Raw genomic sequence first — 13939 nt, forward strand, 5'->3', positions numbered from 1 at the left:
TAGTATGGCTGCAGCTTTTTCGCCCACATAGACCTTCGCGTTAATACCGTGAGCAAGAGTTGAATACCCATGCAAGTAGACAGCATAACGAAGGACACCGATGCACCGGCCATCATCCAGAGCATGGCCCGCAGACGGATGTCAGACTGACGAGTCATGAATGAGTTGTTGAATGTGAAAACCTGGCATACCGAGTATATAGTGTCACAGGCTGCAATCGATGTCGACAGACGCAGAGATGGGCGGGTCAAAAGGCTGCGGTTAAAGGTGACAAACACGATGGTGGCCAGTATGACTATACAGCTACATACAATAGAGCAGATATTAATGCCCTTGCATACGGGCGCCCAGTTTCCTAGCATTCCATGTAGCTGGTGTGGTGGAATAACAGTTTCTGCGGGGGCCTTCGAGTCTGCTCTGGATGGAATTGCTCGATATAAGGAAGTAATAGTGGCCATTTTATAATGGAATCAGAAGGTGACAAGAAAAAGCAATGTCTTTTGCAAGGAAAAGGACAGAGTTGCAAGGTGCCCATACTGGTGTTTTATGTAAACCCAAAAAGGCGGCTAGAAAACAGCACTGTTCCGGTGACCTGATGTTTGTTCCTGCAGAACAAACAAATGGCCTAGAGCAACCCGAAGGTTCACTACTGCGGAGACCGCACACTGCATAAATTAGTGGCGGCAGCTAGCATATTGCACCAGCAGCTTGTATGCAGAAAACAGGCAGGATATTTTAAAAGCCGAATATGCAACAGGAAAAGAAAGTTTATCGCCAGCAATTCCAGAACACGGGCTTTGAGGAGGGTCCAGACACATTAGGAACTACTCTGCCACCGGCAATGGCCGTTCATTGCATCAAAAGGTTCAAGGACGCTGTTATGTAAGCTACGCAAAACCCACCAGTGACTGGCTCCACGTTTGCAGGCAGGCGTGCATTCCTATTTCCTGCTCAGGGATAGTGGTGCACGCTACGATTTGCTGTGTACTCATGGTCTGGTGTGCTGGGACGAAGGCCACTATTTACATAGCAAATGGTGTTTTCCAGGTTTGTGCCATGCATGGTAAGGGCGCTAGATTATATAGCATTTAACCATTATAACCGGAAGGAGAGAATGAATAAAGTCTGTTCACTTGCAGCTAGGATAAGCCTGCTTCGATGAAGGGGTCTTGGCAAGTTTGACCTCGGCATTGCGACGGCGCGTCAGGCCAGACAGAACACGGCCACCAGCCTTGTTCCACTTGGGCAACTCGCCGGCAATAACAGTGTTCGGGTTCTCACCAGCGTTCAGGCGCTTGACCAGGTTCGACGACTTGGCATTACCGCAGCCAACGTTGAACACCCACGACACCAGCGCACCCCACTGGTAGTCATTGAGCTTGACCTTGCCGTTCAGGTACTTGCCCAGGCACGTGTACTTGGGGATATCGTCCTTGAGCAGAGCCTCGGCGGTGGCCTGGGTCAGCGGGAACTTGTACTTGACCTCCTTGCAGCCCTTGGTCTGGCACAGGTGGCCGTAGCCGACGGTGGGCAGACCGATAGGATCGGGAGCCGGGCTCTTGACGAAGCCCTCGAACTCCTTGATCAGGTTGAGCGAGGCGGCGTTGACGCTCTTGCAGTATCCGCTCGAGGAACCGCCGCCAGTAGAGCCACCGCCGCCGGTGGATCCGCACTTCTTGGCAACATAGCCGCTGGTGCCAGTCTGGACGTAGTAATCCGCAACATAGCAGCCGTGCTGGGTCTTGTCCCAGAGAGAGTCGCCCTTGATGGTCTCACCGGAGGTCTGGCAGGAGAGAGTGACATCGTTGCCGCTGTTGTATGAGCGGACAACACTGTAGCTGGTACCAGGTCCGGAGCGGCAGTTGACGCCGTCGGCCTTGATGGTGTAGCCGGAGGCCAGCTGGGTTGAGGCAAGGAGAGCGATTGCAGACGTAACAAATCTCATTGTTGCAGGGGTTTCAGAAAGAGGAGGATGGGAAGGGGATTGTAGGGGATAGAGGGGTTGGTTAGTATGGAGATGAATAGCGTGTGTGGTCGTATGGATGTCTGTGACGTGCGACAGCTGCCATGTTTATATACATTTCCTGGGAGTGGTTGGTTGGGGTGAGGTGCTAACGACTTTTTTTTGGAAAGTTCTGCATAAAGACGCTTCTGTAATCCAGCAGACAAGCGGGTGTTCAGCAAGTGCTTTGCAGGATCCACGCAGTGCTTGTTTATTTTTAAACCTGCTGCACAAGATGCATTCTGACATGGATAGGAGCTCTTGTACATATTGCAACGACACAACTAGAAGCGCGGACTTCACACATGTGTTCGTTCCGCTTAGATAATACAGATTGTTCCAAAATTAGAAGGGCGGAGCTTGAAAACTTCATTAGCTTATGCCTCAGCATTCACGCGAATAAGGCAACAACAGCTGATGCTTATAAAGACAACCACGCCGATCACTATTTTCGCACACTATACGGACCGTTTAGACCACAACATGGACATGCAGGTAGGTGCGGAGCAGTGAGGGAGTGTGAGGTGGAGATTGTCGGGAATTTGGTTGTAAATGGCGTCTGGCCAGTGGCAAACAATGCATGCAGCACATCCATGTATGCGGGTGGTCCGGCGCTAACGGTCTTTACCTCAAAGACTAGCGAATTGGCAACTAGCGTGTATCCTGCACAGCATCTATAATGTATTCTAAAAATAGCTGAAGGTGAAATAAGCGAGCTCCCCTGTACTAAGCTATTTCCGCAAGACCTGGATTTCCATGATAGAAACCTGGCAATGGGCCTGTTTTCGCGCAGGAAATAATGTGTAGAACAGGGTGGAGTATGGAGTATTTGGGGGAACTGCACCATCTTATATAAAGCGTGCCGATTACCGGCTGGTCCACATTGTCAACACCAACCGACATACCCTTTCCTCTACCTAACAACCGTAAACGAAACAAACCCCTTCCCCTCAAGTTCCTTCAGCCATGAAGTTCACGGCAATCGCAACACTCTTCCTCGCCACCATCTCTCCGCTGGCGGGCGCCTACCCCATCTATAAGGCTGATACTGTCAACTGCCGCTCCAGCCCCAGCACCTCGGGCAATGTGGTCAAGACCTACAAGAAGGGCGATGACATCAAGCTCACCTGCCAGATCTCCGGCGAGACCATCAAGGGCAATTCGCTGTGGGGCAAGACCTCGGACGGCTGCTACGTTGCCGACTACTACACCAAGACCGGTTCCACTGGCCTTGTCACCGGACGGTGCAGCACCGATGGCGGCTCATCTGGTGGCGGCAGCAGCGGCGGTGGCAGCTCTGGGTCGGCTGGACCTATGACCAACGACTACCCGTACAAGAACAGCTGCGGTCCCGCTGACAAGTGGCTGTACTTCAAGTGTCAGTGCACGTCGTTTGTCGCCTGGCGTATCAACTCGCGCCTGGGCATCAATTTCCACAACAAGTACAAGGGCAAGGCTTGGGGCAATGCCAACCAGTGGGACGAGGCTGCCCGTGCCTCAGGTGTCAAGGTCGACGGTACTCCGACGCCTGGCTCCATTGCGCAGACCAACAAGGGCGGCGGCGGCGCAGGCCATGTCGCCTGGGTCGCCAAGGTTTCCGGAAACAGCGTCACTATCGAGGAGTACAACTACGGCGTCTACAGAGGATATGGTACTCGTACTGTCCCCAAGAGCACCTTCAACTATATCCACCTCAAGTACTAATACCATCGCCTGCAAAGTGGCATCTGGGCCGACAACTCCTTCGCAGTAGAAGCTGCTACATGCTTACAAGTTCAATATATTTAGAGTTTGGGTGCCTTTACCGACTTTAGAATTTCCTCAAACTTGTTGTCGAATGCCAAGTCGACCTGCTCCAAAACACTGGTTGACTGGGTCGCTCTCCCACACTCCTCATATGCTAAGAACGACGCGTGTCTGGTGATAGTGCATGCAGCAAATGCCGCCAGCATAGGGATCTCGTCTCCATTAATCTCGCCGGTGTGCTTCCATGCGTTGGCCTTGTACCGCTCGCCCCAAGCCAAGAACGTAGCAATGGCGCCGCTGAGGATGTCGCCCTGGCCGCCGCACCGCCTGAGTCCGCCGACCTCATCGCAGATAAATAGACGGTCGCCGTTGCTGATTATATCGGATTTGCCCTTGCGCACCACGGTGACTCCACCAAGGGCATTGGAAACAAGCTGGGCAGCGATTTCGGGTGCGTCGCTGCCATTTGGATCCACATCCAAGGCCTTGGCAAGGCGGTTGAACTCCGGTGCGTTGGGTGTAAGTATGGCGTTCTTGTACCCATGGATGATTTCAGGAGAGTCGGCCACGATGGCCAGCGAGTCAGCGTCCAGGACTACCGGAATCGACAGCGAGCGGGCATGCTTAATAGCGCGCTTGACGCTCTCCCTCATATTCGGATCGTTGCCCAGACCAGAGCCCACCGATACGGCATGAATTTTTGCCAGCAGTGGCTTCAGCTTCTCATCGACATCTTCCAGACTCCGGTCGGTGTTGGAAACAGAGCGCAGATACGGGTTGACGATCAGGTCGGGCGAGTACGCCTTGATGACAGACGCAGCATCCTTCTCGCATACGACATAAGCGAGGTCTGCACCCAGGCGCAGGGTGGTGGAGGCGGCAAAGTAGGGCGCACCTGTGTACTCCTCACACCCGCCTATGGCAGCAATTCGGCCACAGTCGCCCTTGTGCAAGTTGTAGGTGAGGGGCGGGATAAGCTGGGCGATGGTCTGTAGGCGGGGCCGGTGCGTACTCATTTTTCCAGCGACTAACGGAGCTAATAGACCAACTGAAGTATACGAACGTTGGAATGCGCGAAGCATTAGAGCAACAAAAAATACATTTAATACTCAGAAAAAGGCGGAGTTGAAAGCTGGTGCTTTAAAATACTAGCCGCAGTGAGCACCCACACTTGCAGAGGTCTAGGGGTTATGTCACGCCTCCAGTCAGTGTTGGCATCCACAAGCGCAGTTTTTGATTCCGGCTGATCAAATGAATTAGAGTGGGTGGCATGGCAGCCTGGTCCAGCAAATGAATAGGTAGGCAATATATGCTGGAGGGCTCTAGTAGTCTGATTGAGACGACTAGCTCTGCTGGTTTGAACCCGGCCTGCATGTTCTCAAGCCCGAATCTAGGCAACTCAGGACCCCACACCGATCACTCCCCCTTTTTGAGACTGAGTTGGCCTCCAGCAAGGATTTTGCTGGTTAAAGGCTACAAAATTTTTGGCAAGACATATGTATGCAGAGCTGAAGTGGAGAACAAATCTCCACACCAGCGCCGAGTATCCACAAGCCCAATGGCGCTCTGCATCACCCACCAAGAGAGAAGGGTGAGCGGATACAAAGCAAAACAGGATACACCCTGCCTCCACTGCAGGATCATGGCAAAGGCAGAGCCCTGGAGGACTCTGTCTATATAAACCCCATCACCTCCAGGAACTGAACGGTAAGTACTGGAATCGGAGGCCCCCAACGCAGTCAGGATGATTTCCTGTTGTTAGGATAGTAATAATATGAGAAAGTTAGAATGTACATAGAAATGTTTAATTAAGGCGATATTTTGCAACTGGAGAGGAAAGGCAAAGGGAGAGGAAAACTACGAACACTATGTGGTGATCTCTAAGGGTTTTGTTGCCACGCTCAGATGCCACGTAGCAACGAAACTAGGGGCAGCATGCTGTGGTAATACCGATTATGCAGCTTCTCATGGCAGCTCCATTGGTTCAGTGCGAGAGCTACTCTCATTGTCGGCCGATGTGACGACTGACATGGTATCGCCATACTGGACACAATTGGCTGCGCAACACTAGGGAGAGAATGGAAAAGAAAGAGTATACAAGAGCTATGTATACCCTGAGATATTTATACAATGTCGTCTGGATGCTGTGATATTATCAAAGGCAACGATGTCACACTATATACTCAGTGATATCAGCTTAGGCGCTGGCAGGGAGCCTCCAGACACTCATCCTGCGCAAGAGCACCAAGGCCAGTAGCTGGGACTAAGTGATGATATAATATGTGTTCGTCTGAAAGAGGGGTTTAGGGCTTTGTGTGAATCAGTGCTGTCGGCGTGAAGCTGAGGCAGCAGCGTTGGCAGCCGCATCCCTGAGCCTGCGGAGCCGGGTGCCGAACCGTGGTCTGAGGTAGTCAATGAAATTATCCTCAACATTGTTGTCACGGAATGACTCTTCAGCACCCTCATCCGCTGGATCGTCGTAGTCCACCAACTCGCCCTGCTCAGTCTTGCCTACCGGGTTGCGCCGGTTGCCTACAAATTCACACATCTGCGACTCGCCTGTTACCGGATCCGAGATCCGCCGCATGCGCCTATGGCGTAGCCTGTGTGTGTGGGTTGGCAGGGAGGACCGCTCGGATCGCTCATCAATATCTACGCCATAGTAGTCGGAGATACCGGGGGCTGTGCCATGGTGAGCGGCCTGGGCTGCTAGTGTGATGCTGTGGTGGGTGTTTCCAGAGTGGACCGAGGTTGGTGGCGAGTTGCCGCTGGGTCCTATACCTAGATACACGCGCTCAGGTGGCTCTGGGCTGCTCATGGCCGTTCTTGGCCGCCCTGCGTCCTGCTTAGATGCTTGCCGCGATGCGATGATCTTGTCTGCGGCAAGCACCAGTCCGTCGTCCGAGTCATCAACAGGTGATGATTCCTGGCTGTCTCCGGTCTCTCCCTGCTCCTGGCTACGGGTCTTATCGATGGCGACCGCCGGTGGCTTGTGATCTGGTACCGCCAGCGCCTCATGGGCCACTTCGTCGTCTCTGTCAGGGCCTGCATAGTACTCATGGTGCTTGGTCTTTACACGCACACCGCGGTGTCCGCTGCTTGCAACTTCTTCCTCCGACTCGGGGGACCTGTCAGAGATATCGGTTGAGCTATACCAGCGTGGGCGCTGGGTACTCGAATCGGCTGTCAGATGAGAGTATTGCGGGCCACTGAGCAGCGTGGGTGGGACCTGGGACTGGCTCTGCCGATTTATGTCCGCTAACCGGTAGTGGATATCCATCTGGTTTCGCTCCACTCGCGGTGTATCGTCGATCGTGATGGTCCTGGTGAGATCAAGTGGTGCTGCAGGTTCATCATCTTCGGCCTTGGTATTATCGGTGCCGTCGAAATATGCAGATGTGGTTCCAGGTGACTCTTGCGAGTCGGATACAGGCGGCTTGAACTCGTCGACAATACTCATATGGCTGCCAATATTGGGCAGATGCACACCGTGGATCCCATCGTTCGCTTGCCGCGATCCAGCAAACGAGAATCTGCTGGCAATCCCACTGCGTAGGGACAGAGTTGAGAATGATCGGCTGCGGCTCCGGACAACCTTGCCGATATAGAGCAGCGGCAGGGTGATGCCGTGTACCAAAACAGACGACAGGATCAGGAAGATAATAACGGGCTGGATGATCTCTCGCGACCGGATGTGGAATGCATCGGGCTTCTTCTCGATCTCCTCGAGCACGGTCTCAGCAAAGAAAATGGCGCCCACGCCAATGGGCCCAAACCACCCGGCAAAAATCGACTGCCGGTAATTGCGCAGCGCTGGAATAAACCGCGTCAGTAAAATCACAACCGGGATTCGCCTCAAGCACAGCACGGCGATGGCGCACACAACCAGGCGCCACGGTGTGATCATAAGGTCGGGCTGGTTGAACTGGTCCCAAGGAATGATGGTGCCAAAGTATATAAAGAAGGCAACGTTAATCAGCGAGTCGAGCACCTCCTGGAAATGCGCATCCTTGGTCTCCTCGCGGAACCAGTCGTCCCAGGTGAACGAGTGGCCGGCAATGAAGCATGCGAGCACATCGTCGCTGCCAATGAGCTGCAAACAGCCAAGCAGGAAAATCGACAGGCCGATGGTGAATCCCAGGAAGGACTCCTTATCAATGAGGTCATATGCTTCCGACAGCCGAAGCAGCTTGCGTGCGATATACCCTACTGTGATGCCGATTACAACCGATAGGAGAATCTGGTAGCACCATGTCCAATAGAACCACCGTGCGACAGCATGCCTAGCTGTGAAAGTTTCATCCAGCAGGTACAGTGCCAAGAACATGAATGGCAATCCTAGGCCATCATTGACGCCGGATTCCGCAGACAGGGCATCGCGCACATTTTTCGGCACATTGGATTCGGCATACCGGCCCTTGACCACCGAGTTGGCCAGAATTGGATCGGTTGGTGCCGCGCACGATCCGATTAGCAGCGCCTGCTTAAAGTCAATGTCAAACATTAGCTTGATGAATGCTGCTGTTACCAGCCACATGGCGACCATGACGGGGCCCAATAGGATTGACATTGACCGCCACTTGCGCACCATGTAGCGTCGTGGCAGAGTAGCGCCAGCAGCCATGACCTGGATCCCAATGACATAGCGGGCAAACTCGAGTGTGAATTTTTCAACGTTCGTCCATTTGTGCGGGTCCACAAGCCCGATTGCCTTGGGGCCGATGGCGATGCCGAACGCGGTGGCCACGAGGGACTCTGACAAAAATAGCCGCTCCTTTATGAATCCCGAAACAAGCCCGTATATGCAAATGAAACCGCCGAGGAATGCAGGGACTACCTTTGAAGCGTTTTCTTCGGCTCCCATCAGTATATGAAAAAAAGAGATACAAAAATTGGAAAAGTGCGGAAGAAAGAGAGGGCTATTAAAAGCTTGTGCTAGCCGACGACAGGGTAAGGAATATTTTTTTACGATGAATCGTGGAGAGTTTACAGGTGGGCGGCACTCTCCTATTTATACCCGGCTTCCCCAAATAATACCGGCACAGGGAACACAATCTTTTTGATGAGATGGTGCCAAGCAGGCGTGTTGGGAAACTTCTATATAGGTACGACCTGTGCCATCTCCCATGGTTCATCGATGTGCTAATTTCTGTCTCCGAGTAAAAGTGGTTCTACAAAGAGCTCCCCTCATGACTTGACATAGAAGCAATGCAGCTTCTTTTTTGAGATCCGTGTGGACCTTTTTCCAAAACAAGAAGGTCTCTTACTCTTGGACCTTCGCTACTGAAAAACACCGCATGTGTAAATCGGTGATGTCAGATGGGGCTGGTTGAGGGTGCTTTGGTGGCTGCGTGCTGGGGAAAACGGGAGGGCGCGGATTGAATACCAAGGACTGTTCCCTGCTGTGATTACTCGATCCGGTCTGGGGATCAAGTGGACCAGGAGCTGGCTTTTTGACTTCTGGATCGGGGGCGTATAGAAAAAAAGTGCAAAGCGATTCACAGCGATCTGGCGACCACCAGTGCTCTTGTCTCTGCTTCAACTCTTTTTTCTTTTTGTCACACAGCCATGGCAGAGGTCAAGCAAAAGGTAGGCATGGGGCGGCACGCGCTAGAAAGAATTCATTTCACCGTGCTGACATGCATGCATACAAACGGTAGACCAGTGCCGTGCACTCGCTGCTGGCAGGAACAATCGCAGGTGCAGTGGAAGGCGCCATCACATACCCCACGGAGCTGGTCAAAACAAAAATGCAGTTGCAAGGCTCGAAGCAATATGCGCTGCAGGGCGGTCACATCTACAAGGGCCCCATCGACTGTGTCAAGACAACAGTCCGCACTCAGGGCATCACCGCGCTCTACCGCGGCCTGGCCCCGATGCTTATCGGAAATGCAGCCAAAGCCGGCGTCCGGTTCCTCACCTACGACTCGATAAAGGCCAAGCTGCGTGACGAGAATGGGAAATTAACGACCCCGCGGATGATGCTCGCCGGCATGTGTGCAGGGATCGTCGAAGGAGGCAGCGTGGTGGCGCCAACGGAGACGATAAAGACCAGACTTATCAATGACCAGTGTATGCCCAAGCCCGTGTACAGAGGTGCGGTGGACTGTGTTCAGACGATTGTGAGGACAGAGGGCGTCGCCGGAATATACCGGGGGGTTGTGCCCGTGATGGCCCGACAGGGCGCCAACTCGTGTGTACGGTTCGCTGCGTACGACACACTGAAGCAGCAGCTAATTAAACGGACCGGGTCCAAGGATCTGCCGTTTGTCTACTCGTTTGGACTCGGGATGGCTGCTGGTACCATCACCGTGTATGCAACCATGCCACTGGACGTTGTAAAGACACGGATGCAGAGCATGGCAGCCAAGCTTGAGTATCGCAGCTCGCTGCACTGCGGCTGGAAGGTTGTCACTGAGGAGGGCGTCTTTGCGCTGTGGAAGGGCGCAACCCCTCGGCTGTCACGCCTAATGTTCTCGGGTGCAATTGTGTTTGCCGTGTATGAGGAGGTCATGAAGATTCTTCAATAAAAAGTTACTTTGAGTAGTCGTAGAATCCGCGGCCAGTCTTGACACCCAGGTGGCCGTTCTTGACGAGCTCGTTGAGCTTCCCGCTGCTGACAAACTGCTTATCGCCCTTCAGGCCCTCGCCCTCGGTGTACCAGCCATCGACGATGAACTTGACTGTGTCCAGGCCGACATAGTCCAGGAGCTCAAACGGCCCCATGGGGTATCCGGCGCCGAGCTTCATCGCCGTGTCGATATCCTTGGCCGAAGCCACATCGCGCTCCAGCAGTCGAATGGACTCCATCATGTATGGCAGCAGCAGCCGGTTTACAATGAACCCGGGTGTGTCCTTGCAAACGGCCGGCGACTTGCCAATTGCCTTGACAAAGGCGACAGCATTGTCGACAGCTTCCTGGCTGGCTTCCTCGGTGCGCACAACCTCAACCAGCTTCATCTGCGGCACCGGGTTAAAGAAGTGCAGGCCAATGAACCGCGCCTTCTGCTCGGCCGTCAGGGGCGTCGCAATGGCCTTGATGGGCAGCGAGCTGGTGTTGCTGGCCAGGATGGACCCCTCAGGAGCGGCCTTCGCCAGCGATGCAAACAGATCCTGCTTGACCTTGATGTTCTCGACGATTGCCTCGACGACCAGATCCGCCTGCGCGACACCCTCAGCCGGATTTGTCGTGGTGCGGATGCGCGACATGACCTGCTCGACAAACTCGCTCTGCGCCTTTGCGTCGTCAGCAAACTTTTTCTTGGCCACGCGCTTCAGCGATTTCGAGATATAGCCCTTGCCGCGATCCAGGGCCTCCTGGTTGACGTCAACCAGAGTGACGTCGTGCTTGCTGGTCGCAGCTACTTGCGCGATACCCGAGCCCATCTGCCCGCCGCCAATGACTGTCAGGCGGTTGATGGCTGCGCTGGAGTACAGACGACTGGACAGAGCGCGGGTGGCACGGAAAGCAGCAGGCGAAAACATGGGTTCAAAAAGGTAGTCCAAAAATGATGATAAAGGGAAGCAAGGGCGCAAGGTGGCCACGGCTTTTGACGGTTTTCTGACTACGCCAGAGGGCATGTGCAGGCCCATGTGAAATGCAGTAGCGATTGCGAGCCTGCACGTGAGCCCGAGCAGCGCCAAAGCCGGAGGAACCGGCTCTTGAAGCGGAGCGTGTGCACTGCCTCGGATGAGCACGTGAAAATGCTAAAAGCCATTCCCACTTTCGCTCGTGACGTCGACGGGTCAGCAACTCCTTAATCTGCAAATTCCTTCAGTAGCGCCGGCGCTGTGGCCCGATAATCTGCGGACCACCGCTGCTACCAAACGTGGCGAGGGCGCCAGGGCTACTGCAAAAAAGTAACCCGCCCTTTTCACCGAGCACCGAGATTAGAAGAATTTATAATCGGAGAGTGCTGATTAGAAATGCTGACTATTTCAAGTCAGGATTGCGCGCTTTGCTATTTAAATTGCACCAGCAGTTGTCTTGTATAGGGGTGCCTCGTTTCGTTTTAAACCCATCCAGCCCCCGCCCTTTTCTGACAATGACCCTGTCTCTCAGAAAACGCCTGTACTTCATCCTTTTGCCGCTTCTTTTTGTGCTCTTTGGCCGCATCTACCAACGACTCTTTCCCACTACCAGCACCATACAACAAACTATGACCTCATCGACTCAGCGCATGCCTGTGTTTTTTGTCAGCCATGGCGGGCCAAACCTCCTTGACGACAACGAGTACCCGTACGACGAGCCCGTCGCCAAGGGGCTTCGCGCCATTGGTGACCAGATTAAGGCCCTTAAGCCCCGCGGAATGGTCATTATCAGCGGTCACTGGGAAGCTGGCCGCAACTCGCTGCAAGTCAACAGCAAGAGCGCCATCCCGCAGCCACTGATTTATGATTTTTACAACTTTCCTGCGTGGATGTACCGCGAGCAGTTTGAGCACAAGGTCGACCCGGCTCTGACCCAGCGTGTGGTCGAGCTTGTTGCCCAAAAGAACATCGAGATAGAAGCCGTCGACCGCGGGCTCGACCACGGCGTCTGGGTGGTGATGAAAAAGGCAGGCCTTGCCGACGCTGGATTCCCAATCACCCAGCTGTCCCTCTACAAAAGCGACTCTATGGAGGACCATGTCAGGCTGGGCGAGCTCCTGCAGCCGCTACGCGACGAGGGTATTGTGGTTGTGGGAAGCGGGATGGCTGTGCACAATCTGCGCGACTTGTTCGGCCCTGGCGGAAGCCGTAGCGGTGGCGTACGCCCGTATGTTGCGCCATTCGACAAGCAAATCGACGAGGCGGTGCTCGGTGATGGTGCCAAACGCCGCGATGGCGTCCTGGCGCTGGCAAAATCCGAGTTACTGCGCAAGGCACACCCAACACTCGAGCATCTGATGCCGCTGCATGTGGCTGTAGGTGCGGCCGGCCCTGGCACCAAGGGCACCAAGCTCGTCCACGAGCATATGCTGTCGTTGAGCTGGTCATGCTACCGTTTCGAGTAGACCAAAAATAATATCCTGCCATAAATGTAGCCATGGATAGCCCTATGTGGTCGAGATGAAGCACAGCTTGGGGTGGCGGTGTCGTCACGACTGTGCATTGCCAAATGCCACTTGGGTTCAGCCGGCAGATAGAAGCACTACTCCCCAACCTTTAGTCGTTGGCAGCGTGGTGTGCTTTTGCTTATGAATGTCGGACAGGATCTGCTAACCACGGAGTAACGATGAGCGATAATGTGTAACCTCAGTAAACAATTTGTCATCAGCATGGCTGCATTCCCGCTGGTGAGGATGGGCCAGCTGATAATAATAGAACCGGACTACAAGTATCCTTGGCAGGAGCCATGCTCTTAGTCAGCCTCAGCCCTGCGGATGTGCTGCGGTGCACCAGCAAGCCAAGAGTGGATTCGCTCACAAAAGTAGGGAGACAGACAAACGAGTTTCCGTTTGGTCGCGTTTCCTTGGCAAGGTGGAGCAAAGTGGCAACACGTCTGTAAACGAAAGGAAAATTTTTTTATCCATATCCGGCTTGAGCCAATAGCCTTGATTACTGATAGCCTCGGTGTTCTGGCGCTACTGCTTATTGGCCTGCGGACCAGAGATTCGCCCAGGCTGATATAAAAACCCAGATGCCTGGTGTACTTTGTCTTCGAAACACCTGTTTTGTTCAGCATATTCGTGCTTTTCTTAACTTTTTCTAGCCTGCATAACAAACACATATTTATACTCCTTGCTATTGTAGCCATGGTCGCATCAGTAGCCATTAGCCACCCGGTCGCTGTTGATCCTGTGCAGCAGCACCAGCAGCAGCAAGAGCTCAATTCCAGACCTAGCAAGATGGTCGTCAGAGAGGGAATCCACACCGGCCGATCCTTTGACGAGCTGTCACCCGATGAACGCGATACCTACCTGGCTGATATTGAGCTCGATTTCCGCAAATACATCGGCGACAACCGGCCCAAGGGCGGGTTCGTGTTCTACCCAAACTCTCGGCAGATCATGAAGGCAATCTCGACACTGTACCAAACACTCGCGGCTATTGACTTCTCCGACATTTTTGAATAGTTGGAGCAGCCCAATAGCCCGGTCTATTTCCTCTCTTTGTATATTCAGTTTTAGCTTTTTATTACTCTTTACTCTTGCATGCCAGCTAGTCGGAGGGGAGTGTAGGCCAGTGGCTCATTGCGCTACTACACTC

At 53.6% G+C, this 13939-nt stretch overlaps 8 protein-coding genes across 8 annotated transcripts; 4 read left to right on the top strand and 4 right to left on the bottom strand.

Moving 5' to 3' along the window:
* Positions 1 to 1069: 1069 nt before the first annotated feature.
* Positions 1070 to 1945, bottom strand: DL89DRAFT_322810 (glycoside hydrolase family 24 protein; the record flags this gene model as incomplete). The annotated part of the gene is made up of 1 exon (XM_040891355.1): positions 1070 to 1945. The coding sequence occupies one exon, from the start codon at positions 1943 to 1945 to the stop codon at positions 1130 to 1132; it is 816 nt and encodes a 271-aa protein (XP_040743126.1). The 3' UTR covers positions 1070 to 1129.
* A 1014-nt stretch (positions 1946 to 2959) lies between these two features.
* On the top strand, positions 2960 to 4107 carry DL89DRAFT_267662 (CHAP-domain-containing protein). The gene has a single exon (XM_040887596.1). It carries the CDS (start codon positions 2969 to 2971, stop codon positions 3704 to 3706), a length of 738 nt encoding a protein of 245 aa, XP_040743127.1. The 5' UTR covers positions 2960 to 2968; the 3' UTR covers positions 3707 to 4107.
* DL89DRAFT_267663 (Ribokinase-like protein) lies at positions 3758 to 4767 on the bottom strand (the record flags this gene model as incomplete). The annotated part of the gene is made up of 1 exon (XM_040887597.1): positions 3758 to 4767. One exon carries the CDS (start codon positions 4762 to 4764, stop codon positions 3787 to 3789), a length of 978 nt encoding a protein of 325 aa, XP_040743128.1. The 3' UTR covers positions 3758 to 3786.
* Positions 4768 to 4899: 132 nt separating this feature from the next.
* Positions 4900 to 5492, top strand: DL89DRAFT_161002 (uncharacterized protein). The gene has a single exon (XM_040883662.1). It carries the CDS (start codon positions 5058 to 5060, stop codon positions 5427 to 5429), a length of 372 nt encoding a protein of 123 aa, XP_040743129.1. The 5' UTR covers positions 4900 to 5057; the 3' UTR covers positions 5430 to 5492.
* A 1854-nt stretch (positions 5493 to 7346) lies between these two features.
* DL89DRAFT_223549 (Sodium/hydrogen exchanger) lies at positions 7347 to 8612 on the bottom strand (the record flags this gene model as incomplete). Its single annotated transcript, XM_040884644.1, has 1 exon — positions 7347 to 8612. A coding segment is annotated over one exon (1266 nt), but the record flags the coding sequence as incomplete, so codon positions are not given.
* A 662-nt stretch (positions 8613 to 9274) lies between these two features.
* Positions 9275 to 10278, top strand: DL89DRAFT_235420 (mitochondrial carrier; the record flags this gene model as incomplete). Its single annotated transcript, XM_040884960.1, has 2 exons — positions 9275 to 9337; positions 9409 to 10278. The coding sequence occupies exons 1-2, from the start codon at positions 9317 to 9319 to the stop codon at positions 10276 to 10278; spliced, it is 891 nt and encodes a 296-aa protein (XP_040743131.1). The 5' UTR covers positions 9275 to 9316.
* DL89DRAFT_267666 (hydroxyacyl-coenzyme A dehydrogenase) lies at positions 10218 to 11667 on the bottom strand. The gene has a single exon (XM_040887598.1). It carries the CDS (start codon positions 11231 to 11233, stop codon positions 10283 to 10285), a length of 951 nt encoding a protein of 316 aa, XP_040743132.1. The 5' UTR covers positions 11234 to 11667; the 3' UTR covers positions 10218 to 10282.
* Positions 11668 to 11907: 240 nt separating this feature from the next.
* On the top strand, positions 11908 to 12744 carry DL89DRAFT_223566 (aromatic ring-opening dioxygenase LigB subunit; the record flags this gene model as incomplete). Its single annotated transcript, XM_040884646.1, has 1 exon — positions 11908 to 12744. One exon carries the CDS (start codon positions 11908 to 11910, stop codon positions 12742 to 12744), a length of 837 nt encoding a protein of 278 aa, XP_040743133.1.
* Between the last annotated feature and the right edge of the window lie 1195 nt (positions 12745 to 13939).

Source organism: Linderina pennispora, assembly GCF_002104995.1.
Source record: "Linderina pennispora strain ATCC 12442 chromosome Unknown DL89scaffold_7, whole genome shotgun sequence".
In the NCBI taxonomy this organism is placed as follows: Eukaryota; Fungi; Kickxellomycota; class Kickxellomycetes; order Kickxellales; family Kickxellaceae; genus Linderina; species Linderina pennispora.

Bases quoted from the DNA above. Each gene is read 5' to 3' on its own strand.
- DL89DRAFT_161002 (XM_040883662.1), top strand. From the start codon at position 5,058: ATGCTGGAGGGCTCTAGTAGTCTGATTGAGACGACTAGCTCTGCTGGT.
- DL89DRAFT_267662 (XM_040887596.1), top strand. From the start codon at position 2,969: ATGAAGTTCACGGCAATCGCAACACTCTTCCTCGCCACCATCTCTCCG.
- DL89DRAFT_267666 (XM_040887598.1), bottom strand. From the start codon at position 11,233: ATGTTTTCGCCTGCTGCTTTCCGTGCCACCCGCGCTCTGTCCAGTCGT.